The 19,175-nt window shown below is 53.2% G+C and overlaps 1 protein-coding gene across 2 annotated transcripts; it reads right to left on the bottom strand.

Annotated features, from left to right (window-relative positions):
* Window positions 1–972: 972 nt before the first annotated feature.
* Window positions 973–18,284, bottom strand: CCDC92B (coiled-coil domain containing 92B). Of its 2 annotated transcripts, XM_058560101.1 has the most exons (4): window positions 18,151–18,284; window positions 8,506–8,658; window positions 4,439–4,486; window positions 973–1,617 (listed from the first exon to the last, which is right to left on the bottom strand). In XM_058560101.1, exons 2-4 carry the CDS (start codon window positions 8,633–8,635, stop codon window positions 1,004–1,006), a joined length of 792 nt encoding a protein of 263 aa, XP_058416084.1. In that variant the 5' UTR covers window positions 8,636–8,658; window positions 18,151–18,284; the 3' UTR covers window positions 973–1,003. The 2 variants fall into 2 exon arrangements, with proteins under 2 accessions (XP_058416084.1, XP_058416083.1); XM_058560100.1 differs by lacking the exon at window positions 18,151–18,284 and having other exon boundaries at window positions 8,506–9,628.
* Between the last annotated feature and the right edge of the window lie 891 nt (window positions 18,285–19,175).

The following is a 19,175-nucleotide window of genomic DNA, read 5'->3' as shown; positions in this document are numbered from 1 at the left end:
CTCCTTCCCACCCCAGCAAACTAAAACCTCTACCAACTGCCACTTTCAAGCAGCCAGGCCCCTTTCCCGCCTCTGGGTGCAGCCAGCTAATTAGGAAGCTGGGCAACATGAGCACCAATAAACAGGACTAGGACAGCTCCCAGGGCAGCCTTCAGGTTCCCAGCCACCTCCTGAAAGCGGCTGTTGCCCTTCCATATTCTGGCAGGGCAGCCCCACTCCGGAGTGTTCCCCCTCAGTCCCCAGCACAGCTCCTAGTCTAAACACTGAGGTTGGCATCCTGGGGAAGCACTGAGCTGCCCAGGTTCTGCCACCAAACCCACTCTGTAATCCTAAGGGTCTATGGCTGCTACTTTGCAGAAGGTCAAACTTCCATTAGGCCACACTTTCTCCCCAGGAGCTCTGGGAGGAGGTTCTCCTAAAGTGTTCGGTGCTCACCTGTAAGGACCTATCAGCGGGCGAGGGGTAGGAAACGCGGCTTCCGAGGGAAAGGTCCAGCCTCTAGCCCTCAGCCAGAGCCTCTCCTCAGAGGAAGGCTCGGTGGGAAGGGCAGCCGTGCAGGGCTGGGGGAGGCCACAGGGAGGAGCTGGAAGGCGTAAGAGTGCTAAGTGCCACTCTGGGTCCTTTCCGGAGGCCAGCCCGGCCTTCCCCCTCCCGCCAAACGATTGTCAGCTTGCCTGGGGCAGGGCGTGACCCTTGCCCCCTCCCCTCCCAATGGCTGGGTGGGGACCAGATAAGGATGGGCACTGCAAGTACGCTCGCTGAGCCCCGCGGAGGAGCTCCCTCGCGGGAGGGGAGAGCTCGAAGCTTCGGAAACATCGGGAAATACAAAAGGCGGGGGCGGTTGGAAGGGGTGGGGGAGCGGGGGACGCCTCCGCCCGCCCCCTGGAGGAGGGACCAGCTCCCTCGGCCTCTGGGACCTGCCAGCGCCGCCCGAGCTGCGTCCCCAGCCGGGGCCCGGGCTCGGGCCGGCCTTCCCCCACTCCCCACCCCGCCAGCCCCGCGCCTACTCCGGGTCCCCGGGCGCACTGGGCGGGCTGGGCGCGCCCGGCGGGCTCCGGCAGGGCCCGGCCTGCAGGCCGGCTTGGTCCGGGGGCTCCTGGCGAGGCGGCTGGCGCGGGCTGCGGCCGCTGGGCCGCGGGGGCCTCCGGGCGCAGAGGAAGAGCGCGGGGTCGGGCATGGGGTCCACGTCGTCCAGGGCGCTGGCCGCGCGGTCCCAGGCGGCCCAGTCCCGGCCGGGGCCCTTGGCGACGGCCTCGGCGGCGGCGGGCAAGCGGCGGGCCCGCTGTGCGCGCCGGCGGGGCCGGGGCTCGGCGGTGGCCCCGGGGCCCGGGCGCGGAGTCTGCAGTCTCTGGCGCGCCGCGTGCAGCTGGCAGGAGAGGTAGGCGGCCGCCTCGGTGTGCTTCTGCAGCTCGGTGCCCAGCACGGTGGCGCGGTGGCTGCGGCGCCGCAGCTCCTCCAAGAAGCGGCGCTCCTCGGCGCGCAGGCTGCAGCGCAGCGCCGACACCAGCGCCTCGCGCTGCGCCACCTCCCGCCGCAGCTCCGCGTTGGCCGCCGCCCGCGCCGCCAGCTGGGACTCCAGCGCGCGGCACTTGCTCTCCAGCTCCCGGGACGCCGCCTCTGCAAAGAGGAGATAGAGGGCAGAGGTGACGGTTCCCCCCGGCCGAACCTGCACAGCCCACCGATGCGCGTAACAGAGCCCCGCACCTCCCCAGCTACGTGTCCTGCCGCTCTCCGTCACTCCCCACACACCGGCTACACTGGCCTGCCTTCCTCAGGGCCCTCGCACCTTCCTGCCTTCTGCTTGGCCTCTCCTCTAATTCTTCAGGTTTCAGCTTAAATGCAAAACCCTCCCTGACCATTTATTCACCCCAGAAATATTTGTTGAGCCCTAACTATGTGCACTGTGTTAGGCACTGGGGATATGGTGGATAATAAAACAGTCCTCATGCAGCTTACAGCACTACAGCATAGTAGGGGACGTATAGTACAGAATCACAAATGAATGTGAGGTTGCCTCTGTGACATGTGCCAATGCCGTGACTGTAACAGGAGAATGTGACCTAATCAAGGCAGGCTTCTCAGCAGAAGAGCTGCTTGGGCTTGGCTCTGAAGGATGAATAGGTGTTCAGTAGTGAAGAGGGGAGAGAAGGGTGCTTCGGACAGAGGGAACAACTTGTGCAAAAGCCCTGTGGCAGGAGAGACAAGCAAGAGCAAGGGACTGAAAGAACTGGGAGCGTGGGCAGGAGAGGGGAGTCAGTGTGCCCGAACTTTGTTTCCTTCACAGAGAGAGCAATTTACTGCACTTTGTAATTTTTAAATTTGTTTGTCTGCCTTTGCCACTGCAGTGGCAGTTGCCTTTGCCACTGGATATATATTGGAACCACCTAGAGAGCTTTATTTTTATTTTTTTATTTTATCTTTTTTGTGAGGAGGACCAGTCCTGTGCTAAGATCTGCCAATCCTCCTCTTTTTTTTGCTGAGGAAGACTGGCCCGGGCTAACATCCGTGCCCATCTGCCTCCACTTTATATGGGACGCCGCCACAGCATGGCTGGCCAAGCGGTGCGTTGGTGCGCGCCCGGGATCCGAACCAGTGAACCCCGGGCCGCCACAGGGGAGCGCGCACACTTAAGCGCTTGTGCCACCGGGCCGGCCCCACCTAGAGAGCTTTAAAAAAATAGTTTCCCAGGTCCAACTAAAGACCAATTGAATCAGAATCTGAGATTGAACCTGGGAACTGGTACTTCTCAAATCTTCCCAGGTGATTCTAATGTACACCCAGAGTTGAGGGCCCCTGCCTCCTGGATCACAAGCTCCATTTCAGCAGGGACAGTATCCTGGGGTAGCATATGTGAGTGAGTGTAGGGACATAAGTAGCGGATAGGTGACAAAAGGTAGGCAAAAGATGGAACTGGAAGGGATATGAAAATCACTCCGTGATTTTCACAGAAGAAAAGGACAAAAAAAGAAAGCTCTCAAGGCCACTGAGAAAGAATGTAAAAACCAGAACACTGTGGCAGTGCCTTGAGCCCAGATGACCCCAAAAGCCCTTTCAGAGGAAGGACAGTAGGGAGAGTGGAAACTGCTGTTGCCACAGAACTGTCCTTACCTGGTGTCTGGGATGTGTGCCCCCTTCCTCCAAGCACCTAGGCACCAAGAGGTCGCCACTTAAAGAAGTGGGCAGAATTCGTTCAAGTCCATAAGTGTTTAGATCCTTATGCACAAATATACAAAGCAATTTGTAGGGCTTCTAACATTTTGCCTTAAACTTCCAGCCTTCCCTATCCCTAACTCTTGGTCATGCAGCTCTTGCTCTATAAGCAGCACATTAATCTGGCAGGGAGTCCATTCTTAAATCTCTCCCGGCTAAAAAAAGGCTATTTTTGTGATTCTTCTTCTTTTTTTTTTTTTGCTGAGGAAGATTGGCCCTGGGCTAACATACGTGCCCATCTTCCTCTACTTTATACGTGGGATGCCTGTCACAGCATGGCTTGATAAGCAGTGCATAGGTCTGCACCTGGGATCCGAACCTGCAAACCGGGCTGGCCCCTGTGATTAATTTTTAATTAAACATTTATGGAGTCCCTCTCCATGCCAGGTAATGTGTCTTGTACTTGGAGACAATGGGTCACACCCAGTCTAGTTCTTAGACATCAGATAATCTGGTGGTTAAGATCTCAACAATGCAACCCCTCCCATTTAAAAAAAGTTTTAATTGTCATAAAAAAAGAACTTAAAATTTACCATCTTAACAATTTTTAAGTGTAGTTCAGTAGTTTAAGTATACTCACATTGTTGTGCCACAGATCTCTAGAACTTTTTCATCTTGCATAACTGAAACCCTATACCTACTGAACACCATCTCTGCCCCATGCCCCATTTTATGGGGGAACTAATAATCTGTAAACAAATCTTTTAGTGGAATTGCTACATTGGCAAGAAGTCATGCTTTTGCAAAATGAAGGATTTGCTAATGTGTGTGTCTCTTTTCCCCTCATCTAGAGTTAAGTTCCTTGAAGTCAAGGACCCCATATTGCCATTGTGTTGCATCTTGACACTCAGCATCTTGGAGGGCGTGGACACTGACCATGGGAATCGTTTGTGCAAGGATGGGAGGGATTGGGGAAGTGGGTCACAGAAAGGAATGAATTCGGCCAGGTAGACTTCCTGGGCACCATCTCCTTCCTGCATTCATTCTGGTGCTTTGGACAGAGACATGGATACAGGGCACTACGTATGGTGGTGCAGGTTGTTCACTGCACAAGGTCACCCAGCTGAGTGGGCAAGTGGGGCTGACATCCCGCATCTGCTTAACAAGCTGAGGAGTGGAGTCCCCAAGTCTGGACTGGGGATGGAGAAGGCTTGGGTCCTACTAAGTGGTGGGGAAAAGGTGACCTGTTGGCCCCGTGGCACTTCCCCACCAGTCATTCTTCTCTTACCTTGTTGGTGAGACTGGGCCTCTCTCATCTCCAGGTCATGGGTCAGTTCTGGGGGAGAGAAAAGAAAAGGCAGTCTCGTGTGTGTGTGTGTGTGTGTGTGTGTGTGTGTGTGTGTGTGTGTGTGTGTGTAAGAGAGAGAGAATGTGTGTGAGAGAGATCAGGGAATCACAGCCCAGTAAAAGTGGCAATAAGGATCCTTAGAAACGCCCCCATACCTCTTTGACCACAGCCCAGTGAGCGGAACAGATGAAGAGAGGTGCCAAGGCACAGCTTAGTTTCTAAGCCCAGAGATCTTTCCAGCGCAAGCTCTGTGGCCTGGATTTGGGGGTTAGTTCAACCCTTGTGGAACTGAGGAGCCTGGCTTGCTTTTGGGGCTGGAGAAGTATGTGCCCCTTCCCAAGGGTGACACGCAAATACTGAACATGCCAACCAATCAGGGTTCTTGAGGACCCCCTGCTGCGCAGGGGCTGGACCCTTTAGTGTTTAGTTGGTAGATCTGGGAAGGCTTGAGTGTCCCGGGCTGCTTGGGACCACTGGACGGGGACTCAGGGCAGTGGCGATTTACCAATAGGACACATGCGTTTCACTATTTTCACAGCCGGTACCGCTGTGCCTCTGTTATTTTCTGAACATCAGCCTGCCCCTTTCCAAGCCTTGGTTCCGCCATATTCCGCACGGCGGGAGGGGGCTTCAAGGAGGACAGCGCCACCTGGCGAGGCAAAGCCTGCATGGCACTTGGCTTGGTGCTGAGGGGGCGGGGCGGGGCAGCCAAGGAGCCCGCCATGGGCGCCGGTGCAGGAGCAGTTTCCTCCTGGGCACTGGCAGCCTAGCCACCATCCCTCTGCCTGCCTGACTTCCCAGTCCCCATTCCTTAGAGCCCAGAATGCCCCACCCCTCAGCCAGCAGAGTTGGATCATTTCTCCAGCCCCGCCCCCATTCCGGCAACTCCACCAGGGCTCATGAGCTGGCAAGGGGCAGGAGGGAGCGGGGGAGCTGCAGCTGCCTGTGACAGAGGGCACCTACTCAGGAGCACCTGTGTGCGCCTGCAGGGAGGTGTGTGAACCTGGGGGTTGGGGAAGGTAGCAGGTCTCTGGGACCACTGCCCAGCAGCACCTACAGAGACTAGCCTCGTGGGCTCTCTGCCTGCCCCTCCTCACTACCCCATCGGCTCTTCTGGAGACCAGGGGCTTCGCTGGAGGTGCCTTCCCTGGGGAGGCCAACTATTGCTAGGAGACAGAGAGCTTGGGGTGCCTGGGCTTTCTGCTGTGACCAGAGCCTGAACCTCCTCCCTGGGGCCCCTGGGAGGACTCTGATGCCTCCACCCCTCAGGGCTTCCTGGGGCCAACTTGGCCCTCCTCCAAGGCCCTGCCATGTAGCCCAAGGAAGCCTGGACTAGGTTCAGGAACATAGCCCAAGGATTTTAGCTCTGCCATTAACTCCCTGTGGGCTGGTTTCTCCTCAGCCCTTAATCACCGGAGCTGAGGGAGGGGAGACAGAATTCCAGCTGGGCTCTGCTCCCCCATCCATCCAATCTCCCTGCCCATCTTCTGAGCAGAGTCCCCAAGGTTTAGATGAGTATGCTGTGAGGCCACATACATTGTGTGACCTTGGGCCTGTGACAGCACCTCTCTGAGCCTCAGTTTTCTCATCTGCACAATGGGGACAGAATCACACCTACCTCACCAGGGGCTGTTGCTGGGATTAAGTGAGAGAAAATAAACAGAGGGTTCAGCCCATGGCTGAGTCAGTGCTGAGTACACGGGGGCAGTTCTTGTCATCCAGGCTGCCCGCCACCCAGAACACACCCACCCACCTCTCAAGCCCCTCCATTCTGAGTTGTCACCCCTTTCTGGCAGGCTCTCCTGCAGCTCTGCCCCCATAGCTCCTACACCAGCCCTTCTCCTCTCCCATCCCCTTCCCAGCCTCTGGGTCCCTTTATAATCTCTTTTTTTTTAATCTTCTCCTTTGCTCTACTCTTTTCTCTTCCTCACTCTCCCACCCCTTGGAGGGAGGGCCTTATTCAGTCATATCAGCCCCAAGGGTGGCTGTTCCAGGCCAGAGTTATTTTTATCTCCTTAATCAATAACCAAGAGGCTGCAGGTCCACACCAGCCTGAGAAGGGTGGGAGGGGCGGGACGAAGGCCCTCTGTTCCTGCTATTACATCTTCTTGGGATCCTGGTCTGTGTTCTGAGTGGAAGGACCAAGGTCTCCAGGATTAGGGCAAAGCAAAAAGAAATCAGAGGAAGAGCTGTGGGGTTTTAGGGTTTTCTCATCTCAGTTTTCCTTTAGTGTTGTCATTGCAATGAGAAAGTGGCACCAGGCAGGAGTGAGTTGGCCTGGGCCATCCCTGCCCCCTGGGCCAGCCTCTCTTGTCATCCAGGCTTTGTGCGAGACTGCAGGGAGCCTGGCCTTGGGATGTGACAGGTGCTGGAGGAGGCTGTAGGGGCTGAGAGTCAGGACTGCTGGCTCCTCGTGCCACAGAGTGAGAAGCCAGGCAGGTCATCACACCCTCTGGGGGATGGGGGGCCTCCCATGAGCAGAACCTGGAAGGGAGGTAGAAATCTGAGCGTCTTGGGGAGAGAATGTGCAGAAGGCTGCAGAGGCATGCATGACTGGGAGTCTGGAGCCCTGGGTTCTAGTCCTGGCTCTGCCACTAACATATTGTGACTCTCCCTGGGCCTCAGTTTACCTACCTGTACAATGAAGAGGTTGGGCCGTTCCAGCTGAGACATTCAAGGAGTCATTGGCTCTAAAGTCTGCACTTGGAGACTCAGCCTGGATGAGCACTTGGCCCAGGACCAAGCCTCTGAGAGGCCCAGGCAGCCAAGGCCTGAGGGCCAGGAGTGGAGGTCAGGCCTGGGATTTAGTTCATCCTTGGCACCTCCCTCTGTTCTGCTCACAAATCCAATCAGTGGCCAAGTCCTTTCCTTCAATCTGCCTCCCACTGGTCCTCCCCTTTCCATCCTCCTTCATCTCTCCCCTGTCACTAGTCTCTCTGCCTCCTCTCCCACCAATTCATCTTCCATACAACTGCCAGATTGAGTTTCTTTTCTTTTTTTTTTTGTGAGGAAGATCAGCCCTGTGCTGACATCTGCCAATCCTCCTCTTTTTTTGCTGAGGAAGACCAGCCCTGGGCTAACATCCGTGCCCATCTTCCTCCACTTTATATGGGACGCCGCCACAGCATGGCTTGCCAAGCAGTGCATCGGTGTGCGCCCAGGATCCGAACTGGGGAACCCCAGGCCGCCGCAGCGGATCGCGCGCACTTAACCGCTTGCACCACCGGGCCGGCCCCCAGATTGAGTTTCTTAAGGCAGCATGATGCTGCTCAAAAACGTTGAGTGGCTCCCCACTACCCAGGAGGACAGGCCAAACTTCTTAGCTGTCCTGATATCTGTCAAGGTCTTCCGTGATCTGGCTCCAGCTGGATTTTTCATCAGCTTTAAGCATAGCTTTATCCAGTCAAATAGAACTTTTCAGGAGCTTTTGGTTTCCTACTTTCTGGACTTTGCCATGCTGTTCCTGTCATTTGGAATGCTTTCTCCACCCTCATTCCCCCGTAATATCTCAGCGTGTCTAAATCTTGCTCAGCCTTCAGGAAGTGGAAACGCTTCCTCCTCTGGGGAGCCTGGGATGCCTGGTCCCCTCCTCCATCACCCACGCCTCAAGCTGGACATGATCCTGCCCATGAACTCCCGCCGGCTTTCTTTATTTTCTCTATATCTTAATATAACCTGTTGGTTTGTGTGTCTCCCCACCTAGACTAAGGGATCCTTAAGGCTGGGAGGTGCTTGATGGACATTTAGTAGAAAAGGACAGGAATCCCCAGGAATGTCCCCAGGTTTCCCTCTGCTACCAAACCAGAGCCCTGTGCCCTGAAACTCGTATCTCACCTCCCCAAGACTCAGTTTCCTCATCTGGAAAACGGGTGATGAACACCCACCCTGCAGGATTGTTGTGAAGCTTAAAGAGGCTCATGGTGGGCACCCTATCAGAGATAGTGCTTATGATGAGGACAGTCGCCCCCGCCCCGAACCCCTCACCCAGCTGTCCCTCCTGGCCTCACCTGAGCAGCGTTTCTGCAGCCTCAGGATTTCCAGGTGCAGGTCTCGCAGCAGGGCCATCTGCTCTTTTTTCAGGAAGCTGATGTGTCGTTGCACGCTCTGGATCTGATGCTCCAGGGACACGGTATCCATGGCAATCCAGGCCTGGGCCCCACCTGGGGAGGATGACAAGGTGATCCCACATCTTCTGGGCCCATCTGCCCTGCTCATACTCAAATCCCACACAGTCTCCTCCAATCTGGGTTCCTGCTGCCACCAGGTAGAAAATTCTGCCACCACAGTCGTTGCCCCTGTATTTACTCACTGAAGCTTCATGAACAGGTGGGTGTGTTGGTAGGGAAGATTCCCATTTAACAGATGAAGAACCAGAGGCTCAGAGGGAAATGGCTTCACTCCCCTGCACCCATGTAACTTTAGCCTCTTCTACTTCTCGGAAAAGAAAACAAACGGAGCAGCAAAGTCAGCAAAGAGAGACAGAGACTTGGGCTCTATCCTGCTTCTTACCCAGCTGGGTGACTTTGGGCAAGCCCTCTCCCTCTCTGGGCTCTTGGTTTTCTCATGCATAAAATGAGGGAATTGTGGAGTGGATGAATCCTGAAGTCTCTTCCAGCACTGCCATTCTGCAAGCATCCTAGCTCAAGGGTGACTGTCAACTGGCAGGGCAGCATGATGGTTAGAGCACATCCCTCTCCCAGTTCAACTCCATTTCTCTGACTTAACCTCAACCCAGGACTCTGGGTTCTTCCAGATCACAGAGGAGGAAGATCTGATGAATGTTTTACTAACACTGACTCTGGGCTGAAGGCAGGTGGTGGAGTTCCTTTTTAAAAGAGGAATGGAGGAGGGTGATATGGAGACACAAGCAGTGAATCCATGGTGGAAACTTAAGACACTGTGATGGGAGGGGGAGGTTTGCATCACTGAATCCTGATGATGGCCTGGTTTTCAGCTCTTTTCTGGCCCCACCCCTTTCCCAGTGAGTCTCTTCTGTGATGAACAGCGTCCTGGAAAAGCAGAGGCAGAGGGCAACAACAGGAGGCAGAGGGCAGTGGAGGCCCAGACCTTCGGAGCCCAGCACTCAGAGCTCATGCCTTTTCTGCCAGGGATTCCCTAAGCTTTGAAGGACCCGCCTCCACCTGCCCCAGGAATTCCCTGGGCAGTGGAGAGGGAGGCCAGTGGATGGACGGTTCTGTTCAGCAAATGGTCCCCTCCTGACTGGCTTCCATGTCAGTCTCTGCAAATCGAGATTTTCATTTGTAGGGTCACATCAAGCAGGTCCACTGGAGAACCTCACATTCACAGGTTCCTCTCTTCGAGCCCCCTCCCCTTGTACCCCCAAGCTCCCTCACCCAACCAAACAGGGCTTTCATTTCAGCAGGGGCTGGCCCTTTGGCCTGTGGGAATCAGTGGCTACATTTGCTGACTATCTGCTATGTTTAGGGAACTTTATACACGTTATCTTACTTCTGCCAACCACTCTTCAGGAGGTAGTACCACCTACATTTCACAGACAAAGAAGCTGAGACTCAGAGCAGAAGTGACTTGTGCCAGTTCACATGGGCAGTAAGTGGTGGCAGACCCAATTCTCCAACCAAGTCTTTTTTTTTTTTTTGTGAGGAAGATTAGCCCTGAGCTAACATCCATGCTAATCCTCCTGTTTTTTTTTGCTGAGGAAGACCAGCTCTGAGCTAACATCTATTGCCAATCCTCCTCCTTTTTTTTCCCCCAAAGCCCCAGTAGATAGTTGTATGCCATAGTTGCACATCCTTCTAGTTGCTGTATGTGGGACGCAGCCTCAGCATGGCCAGAGAAGCGGTGCGTCGTTGCGCACCCAGGATCCGAACCCGGGCCGCCAGTAGCGGAGCACACGCACTTAACCGCTAAGCCACGGGGCTGGCCCTCCAACCAAGTCTTGAATCCAAAGAAAGTTCCCAATGTTTGCACCGAGAACAGTCCTGGGTTTGAATCCTATGTCTTTCAGTTACCTGCTGTGTGACTTTGGGCAAGAAGGTTAACCTGGTTTCCCTCTCTGTAAAATGAGGCTACTAACAGGGACAGCCCTAGGATAGCTGTGAGGATGAAATGAGATTAAAGGGTGTAGAGCACTTAGCACAGGACCTGGCTCAATCAATGCTGCATCCCTTCTCTTCTCTGCCTTTTTGTTGTGTGAGCAGGTTAATCCCTGTCTTTTATTTTGGTGAGGAAGATTCGCCCTGAGCTAACATCAGTTGCCAATCTTCCTCTTTTTCTTTTTTGCTTGAGGAAGATTAGCCTCCACCAACATCCATGCCAATCTTCCTCTATTTTCTATGTGGGACGCCTGCCACAGCATGGCTGACAGAGTGGTATAGGTCCGCGTCTGGAATCTGAACCTGCAAACCCCGGGCCACCGAAGCGGAGCACGCTGAACTTAGCCACTATGCCATGGGGCCAGTCCCATCCCTGTCTTGATTTGCTCGTTTGTTCATCATTCATTCATTTAATGATTTACTATTGCCAACCACTGTGCTGAGTATGGGGGAAGCAGTGAGAAAACAAAATTCTTGCTCTCATGGAGCTCAAGGGGTGAGGAGGAGTGAATCAAACAAATAAATACATGCATCAAACAGACAAATAATAATACAAATAAGTATACAATTGCAATCTGTGATAAGTGCCATGAAAGAAACTTACAGGGTAATGTGAGAGAATATAAAGTGGGACCTATTTTAGCTTTAGGGTCAGGGAAGGGCTCTCTGAGGAAGTGATTTTAGGCTGAAACCTTCAGGCAGGCAGAATTCCAAGATGGTGTCCAAGATTCCCAGCCCTGGTGTGCACGGCCTCCTGTACCATTCCCCCTCCTTGAGTGTGGGTGGGACTCTACTATGATGGATTTCACTCCTGTGGTTAGGTTATATGACAAAGATGGGGCCTGCCCCGTGGCTTAGTGGTTAAGTGTGTGCGCTCCGCTACTGGCGGCCCGGGTTCGGGTCCCGGGCGCGCACCAACGCGCCGCTTCTCCTGCCATGCTGAGGCTGTGTCCCACATACAGCAACTGGAGGGATGTGCAACTATGACATACAACTATCTACTGGGGCTTTGGGGGAAAAAATATAAATATGACAAAGGTGAAGGGATTTTTCAGATGTAATTAAGGTCTCCAATCAGTTGACTTGCAATTAATCAAAAGCGAGATTGTTGTGGGCAGGCCAGTTCAAAGGGCCCTTACTGAAGGAAGAGATCTGAAGCCTGAGAGAGATTCTGCTGCTGGCCTTGAAGGGGTAATCTGCCACACTGTGAGCGAGCCTATGGAGGAAGCCACAGGCAAGGACCTGAGAGAGGCCGCTAGTATTGAGAATGGTCCCTGGCTGACAGCTGGCAAGACAAAGGGAACTTCAGTCTTACAACCGCAAAGAAGTACATTCTACTAACAACCTAAGGGATCTTGGAAGTGGATCTTTCCCCAGTTGAGCCTTCAGATGCAGCCTGCCTTGATTTCAGCCCTGTGAGACCCTGAGTGGAGGACCCAAGTAAAACATGCCAGACTCTTGATCCTGGGAAACTGTGAGACAATAAATTTATGTTAAGCCACTTAGTTTGTGGTAATTTGTTATGCAGCAATAGAAAACTAATACAGACTTGAAGGGGGTGGGGTAGGAGTTAGAAGAGTAAAGGGAAGAGCATCCCAAACAGGGAACAGCATCTGTGGAGGCCCAGAGGGAGGGTAATAATGATAGCTTACATTTATTGAGTGCCTACTATGTGCCAAGCCCTGTGCTAAGTGCTTCGCATGGTCTTTTTGAGGAACAGAGATATTGCTACCGCTGGAGAAGCCTGAAGTGGAAGGTATTGGGGGAGGGTCTCAGGAAGTGAGGTTAGCAAGAGAAGGATCACACAGGGTCTTGTCAACTATGTCAAGAATTTTGGGTTAATAGTAAGCGAATTGGGAAGTTAAAGGATTTTAAGCAGGAGACGGGTGTGATATGATTTGCATTTTTAAAACAGCATTGGCTGCTCTGGGGAGGGTGGATTAGGGGGGTGGGGAGGTCAGCTGGGAGAATGTAGCAGTGGTCAAGGTGAGAGATGATGGAGGCCTGGACCAGATGATGGAGGTGAGATGGGGAGAAGTTCCAGGTGTATGTTGGGGGTAGAATTGGCAGGATGTGGGGATGGATTGGATTAGGTCATGATGATGCGGAGAGCAGTTCTCCAGCTTTGCCAACTCAAGTATGAAGGCACATTTGCTGGATCGTTCCCCACTTCCTCATCTTTCACATTAGACCTCTTCTCTATCTAATCACCCCTCAAGTGATCTCGTCCAATCCCATGGCTGTAAATACGATCTATATGTTGACCCCTAGACCAACTCTCCCCTGCACACTAGACTGATTCCCTAATATGTCCATTTGGATGTCTAATAGGTCCTTCACAAGTCCGAGGACTGAACTCCTGTGATCTCTCCTACAAACCTCCTCTTGCCCACAGTTCACCGTCTTGATAAACAGCACTGCTATTTACCTGTTCTGTCAGTTGGTCAGGCCCCAAACTTAGGAGTCATCTTTGATTCCTCTCTTTTTCGTAGTCCACAGCCAATCCATGTGCAAATCCTGTTGGCTCTACCTTCGAAAAAATGTCTTAAGGGGGCTGGCCCAGTGGTGTAGGGTTAAGTTCACGCCTTCTGCTTCGGTGGCCTGGGGTTCGCCAGTTCAGATCCTGGGCGCAGACCTACTCACCACTCATCAAGCCATGCTGAGGCGGCGTCCCACACAGAAGAGCTACAACTCTACAACTATGATATACAACTATGTACTGGGGCTTTGGGGAGAATAAAGAAAAAGAGGAAGATTGGCAACAGATGTTAGCCCATGGCCAGTCTTCCTCAAAAAAAGTGTCCTAAATCCAATCAGTTCTCGCTATCTCCATTGCTGTCTCCCTAGTCCCAGCCATTGCCATCCCCCTGGTACCACTGCAGTGGCCTCCTACCTGACTTCTCCCTTCCACTCTTGCCCTTGTTTTTCACACAGCAGCCAGAGTCCCTTTAGCAAATCTGATCATGTCTCCCCACTCCCCACTCAAAACCCTCCATTGGCTTCCCATCACACTTAACACCAAATCCAAGGTTCTTACCAGACCCTGCACAATCGCCCCAGCTTTGTCTGCTCTCACCTCCTACTGCTGTCCCACTGCTGGCTCCACCCCAGCCACTCTGGCCTCCTGGCTGTTCCTGAACGTGCTAACCACACTCTCGCTTCAGGGACTTTGTATGTGCTGTCCCCTTTGCCAGGAATGCCCTTCGCCAAGACGCCCTCATGGCCCAGACCCTCCCTTCATTTGGGACTCTCTTCAAATGTCACCTCCTCAGGGCCCTTCTCTGATTGCCTGATTTAAAACAGAACCCTCTGTCACTCTCCATTCCCTTAATCTGCATTGTTTTTCTTCCATGAACTTATTACCACATGCATATATTACATTTTTGTTTATTGTCTGTTTCCCCTGCCAGATTGTTGGCAACACAGGATGAAGGACTCTGTTTTGCTTCCTCCTGTTTCCTAGTACCTAGCACAGAATCTGGCAAACAGAAGGTACTTGGTAAATATGTGTAGAATGCATGAGTGAGTGAATTTGTGGAGCTGGGGCAGACTGATGGAGGAGCAGATTTACAGAGAAGGGAAAATCAAGCCTGAGACATGTTAGATTTGACATACTCAAGAGACCTCCAACAAGGAGAAATAGATGTCAAGCAGGTAGTCGAATAGACATACCGGTGCATAACTCAGAAGAAACAGGTGAGCTATGTCTGTCTACTGTCTATCTATGTTGGGATGTGTGTGCCTATGTATCTGTACATGTACCTGAGCCTGTGTGTGTGCCTCGAAGAGTGCAGGTATGTATACATACATGCATGTGTGTGTGGGGGGGGGGGTTCTTGCTTCTCTTGCATCTATGTGTCTGCTGTGTGTGTACTTGGAGGATGAGGGTGTGTGGGTCTGTGCTTACAATGAAAAGAGAAAATGTCTGTTCCCAACCGCTGAAATGCAAATGTTTCTAAAGAGTAAAAGCCCCTTCCACACAGCCCTGGAGACTGTACTCTGGCCACAGTGAGAGGCTGAGCCAACCAGTTGTTTCTGCGCCTTCCCAGGAGGACTTGAGTGTTTGCTTCTAACTAGGCAGGCTGCTTTCCTCAGGGCAGAAATTTGGGTCACAAATGACCTTGGCAAATATTCTTTCTTAGATGTTATTTAGTTTGTTTGGGGAGGGCGGGAGATGCAGTGGCGAAGGGGGCACCAGGCACAACTCAGATCTCCCTGTGTGGCTAGGGAGTCGCACGCACTTCAGAAGGCCCAACCCAGGAAAATGTCAGGGTTTTGCATAGAAATGCAGTACTGGAACCTCCTGGCTTTATTTTATTTTATTTTTCATAATTTTATTTATTTATTTTCCCCCAAAGCCCCAGTAGATAGTTGTATGTCATAGTTGCACATCCTTCTAGTTGCTGTATGTGGGACGCGGCCTCAGCATGGCCGGAGAAGCGGCGCGTCGGTGCGCGCCCGGGATCCGAACCCAGAGCCGCCAGCAGCGGAGCACGAGCACTTAACTGCTAAGCCACGGGGCCGGCCCATGGAACTGCCTGGCTTTAGAAGAAGCTTATGCCTGAGGACTTGGTCCAGGCCAGTGGCAGCAGCTGAAGAGTTAGAGCTATCAGCTCCATCTTCCCCGACATCCAGCCCAAAATGCCCAGCCTCACAGGTTAAAGTGAGAAAGGTCCCTCACCTCTGACCCCTGTCTTGACCACCTCAGGGCCTGCATTGTTTCTTCTGCCCACCTTTTCCCTGTGCTCCTAGATCTTCTTTGTTTTAAATTTCTAGTTTGATAAAAAATGTTCATTCTTAAAAATTGTCATCAAGAATAAAAAAGGGCCTGTAACACAGGGTTCACAATTTGTAGAGTTAATCCCAAGTGCTTTTGATATGCCTCTCATCTGTTTGAAAATTACAGATATTTTTCCCCTTGGGGAAGTTGGTGGGAGAAGCCTTCTGTGCTCAGGTCCCCAACTACAGACAAAGTGTCAGGCTCGGGAATCCTCTGACCCTGGCACAATTTTGACCCTCTAAGGCCTGGGCGGCTGGTCTCTGAAAACGATCTCACCGGGGCCGGCCCGGTGGCATAGCGGTTAAGTGCACACGCTCTGCTGCAGTGGTCTGGGGTTCATCGGATCCCAGGCGCACACCGACACACCGCTTGTCAAGCCATGCTGTGGCGGAGTCCCATATAAAGTGGAGGAAGATGGGCACGGATGTTAGCCCAGGGCCAGTCTTCCTCAGCAAAAAAGAGGAGGATTGGCAGATGTTAGCTTAGGGCTGATCTTCCTCAGAAAACAAAAAACAAAAAACAATCTCGCCTCCTGCTTCTCTTTGGAGCTTCTAGGTACCCACTTTCCTTCCCAGCTATCTGACTATAACTGACTTGGCAAGTAGGAAATTGTAGTTCTCTCCCCTCTCCAGTTTTTATAGTTCTTTGGGTTGGAAGAGCCACAGAAAGTACAGAATCATAGCACTCAGGGCTCAGAGGGCCTTCCAAATCATCCGAATCAGTGGTTTTCAAATTTTGCTCTATAGGCCCCAGAGTTCTGCAGATGTTGCCAAAAGGGTTGGAGGCAAAGGGCAGAGCTTGAGGCTTTGCTAATTTTATCTCTCTTTTAGAAGATGGGCTTGGACATACAAATTCATTGGAGAAAAGGCTTCTGCTAACCAAAAGTTTGAAAACCACTTTTACAGTCCAATCTTTCCTTAAGTGGCTAACCACTCCCCCTCCCTTGGTCTCCTCAGTGTCCCCTGGCCGCTGCTGCCCCCATCTCTTCCTCAGGCAGACCAAGTCCCTGGGAGAGGAACCAGAACTGAAGCCTCTTGCTTTCTGCTTGCGTGGAGTTTGCGTTGTCTGCCACCCCTCACCCCCCGACCGCGTCTCTTGTCCCAGTTTCAATTTCATTCTTAATGTTTCTTTTCTCTTTGGGACTGAAAATATTTATTGAGTCAACAAATACCCTTGCACTGTTCTGAACACTCAATACCCACAGTTTGTTAAAATTCTTTAAGAATGCCTTCTTGTTTTAAGGAGCATGTTAAACTTATTTTTATTATTCTTATAGCCAGGACAGGTATTTTAGATAGGACAGGCATGGTAATAAAAGAATAAATAAATGAATTAATATGTTTTTTTACTTTTCTTAGTTGTTATTCCTCTTTACTACCTGAGTCTGAGGCCCAGGGTAGGGGGGAGAGCAGGAACTCAAGAATTGTCTTTCTCAGATATGGATGCACAGGTAATAATACTTACGATAATAATAATAAGTGGCTGGCACTGTTCTTAGCATTTTTCATATATTTACTCATTTACCTTTACAACCTTCATTGAAGGGTCTATTAGTATATCCACTCCATAGATGAGGAAACAGAGGCTCACAGAGGTTAAGTAACTTGCCCAGTATACACAACTACAATGCCTGGCAAGTAGGAGCACCCCAGTGGGTGCTCACTCTGGCATTTAAGGCCCTTCACAATCTAAACGCAGTCCACGTTTGCAGTCTGATCTCCTCCTCTTTCAGATTCTACCTCTTGCTGCTCTCACAACAAACTCTTCCCATACCCGTGGACATCCCCTCACTGATTATCCTCTGCCTCCTGAAACCTGACCCATTATTCAAGGTCCTGCTCAGATGCCATCTTTCCCATGAAGCCTTCCCGACCCCCGCCAAGCTGTAATGACTCCTGCGTCTGTGTTTCCCAGGCATTCTGCCATGTATCACACTTCATTCTGTGTGTGTGTGTGTGTGTGTGTGCACGCGTAGGGGTGTGTGTGTGCACCTGCCTTCTGCTCTAAGCCATAAGCTTCCTGAGGGCAGGGCTTTGTCTCTGGGAATCCCGTGCATTGAACAGGCATGCAACGAATGTTGGTGAGACAGGGAGAATAGGTTGAGTGTTATTAGGAATCACCAGGCCAAGTAAGTACATGCACAAAAAAATAATTACTCCCCCCTCAAGTCCTTGGATCTCCTGGGGACTTGAGTTTGGAACTAGAAGTCAGCCCTTGACAAATGTCTGGGACTCTTTGCAAAGTGGGGTCACTTGGCCAGTGATGGAGCCACGTTCTTTAGGGGTCTTGTGGTCCTCTCCACTCCAGAGCCCCTCCTCCCCCAATACCCCTAGGCTATGGATCCCCTCCTCCACTGAAGATTTCAGGACCCCCAACCTCAGCAAAGCTGAGGATCCAGCGACACGGGAGTGGGATGTATAGGAAAACCGGAGCCCCTACCCCCTTCAGTCTTGATGTTCTGCCCTGATTATGCCTCGAATATTACTCCCAGAGAAGGTAGGGGGGGATGTGGAGACTGAGGAGGACGGGGAAGAGAGGTACCAGGGAGGACAGGGAAAGGGAGGCAGAAAGAAAGATGTGTGTGGTGGGAGGTGGCAGGAGGTAGCGATGGCTTGACCTCGGGCAGCTCTGGACTCTCCACCAGGGCCAGGAAGGGCCCGAGTCTGGACAGCAGAGGACAACTTCTGCCAGCAGCCCGCGGGTCCTGTCCGCCTCCCGCGCGCCGCGGTGCCCAGCCCGGCGCCAGCCCTCCCGGGGGAATCCCGGCGCCCACCCCCCACGCCCACCGGCATCCTCACCTTCGGGACCTGGGGGAGCGACGGGCCAGCGGAGCCCTGGGTCCGGGCTTGGCCGGGTTGGGGGAGGCGCTCTTCCTCCCCGCGCTAGCTGCGCCCGGGGATCCGCAGCGCCCGCCCCGGCTGCGGCGCCATCAGCTGCTGCGAGGCTGCGGGGCGTTCGGGCCGGGGCTCCGGGGGGCTCCGGGGCGCTGGGGGGGGGCGCCTGGGGCGGGCTCCAGGCGTAAACACCCAGCAACGTGACCGGAACTGGCGAACGAGCCGTAGGGGGGAGCGGGGGGGCGGGAGAGATAAGGGGGGAAGGGAGGGACCTGGGACTGGCGGGGAGGGGCCGTGGGCGGGGCGGGGGGAGGGGAGGCTGGCGGCGCGCGGTCGGGGGAGGGGGAACCCCGGAAGTCCCGGGAGCCAGGCCTAGGGCCCCCGGCGGGCCGCCGAACTCTCGGAGCTGGCTTTGGCTGGGAGCTGGAAGGGAAACCCGGGGAACCCGCCGGCCGCTTGGAGAGCAAGGGCGCGGCGAGCGGATCAGCACCGCGGACAGCGCCCAGGCCGCCAGGCCGCGATCCGCTCCGCCCCTCCGCCCACCCCCTGGTGTAGGAACAACAGACAGTGCCCCCACTGGCCCAGGGAAGGGTTGGGGTGGAGGGCGAGCTGACCAGGGGTCAGGAAACCTACGCTGTGCCTAGATGGTAGCAAAGCTGCCCCAGACTTCTCTCTAGCTGTGTGACCTTGCGTGAGTCACATCACCTCTCTGGGCTCCAGTTGATAAGACACCCTCTTTCCCTCTATGTGAGGGTCCCAAGAGCCAAGAGACAATCCCTTATAAACTCTAAAGTCCAGGACATTGGTGTTGATCCGTTTTCACTGCACGTGAGAGGCTTCTGGAGCAGGCCTGCTTAGCTTCTAATTCTGGCTCTACCCATACCTTCCTCTTCCCTGGGCCTCAGTCTCATCTGTAAAATGGGACAAGGATGGTCCATGCAGCTCATAAGATCTTTGGGTTTTTGTGAAGACTGAATGAATTAACACAG

Source organism: Diceros bicornis, chromosome 18, assembly GCF_020826845.1.
Source record: "Diceros bicornis minor isolate mBicDic1 chromosome 18, mDicBic1.mat.cur, whole genome shotgun sequence".
NCBI classification, from domain to species: domain Eukaryota; kingdom Metazoa; phylum Chordata; class Mammalia; order Perissodactyla; family Rhinocerotidae; genus Diceros; species Diceros bicornis.
Note: the sequence above shows the minus strand (reverse complement) of the source record. Positions and strands in the feature narration are given on the sequence as shown.

Bases quoted from the DNA above. Each gene is read 5' to 3' on its own strand.
- CCDC92B (XM_058560100.1), bottom strand. From the start codon at position 8,713: ATGAGCAGGGCAGATGGGCCCAGAAGATGTGGGATCACCTTGTCATCC. The intron at 4,487-8,505 runs GTGAGGCCAGGA...TCTCTCCCCCAG, and splicing joins GCTGCAGAAACGCTGCTCAG to AACTGACCCATGACCTGGAG. The intron at 1,618-4,438 runs GTAAGAGAAGAA...TCCTCTTTGCAG, and splicing joins GGCCCAGTCTCACCAACAAG to AGGCGGCGTCCCGGGAGCTG.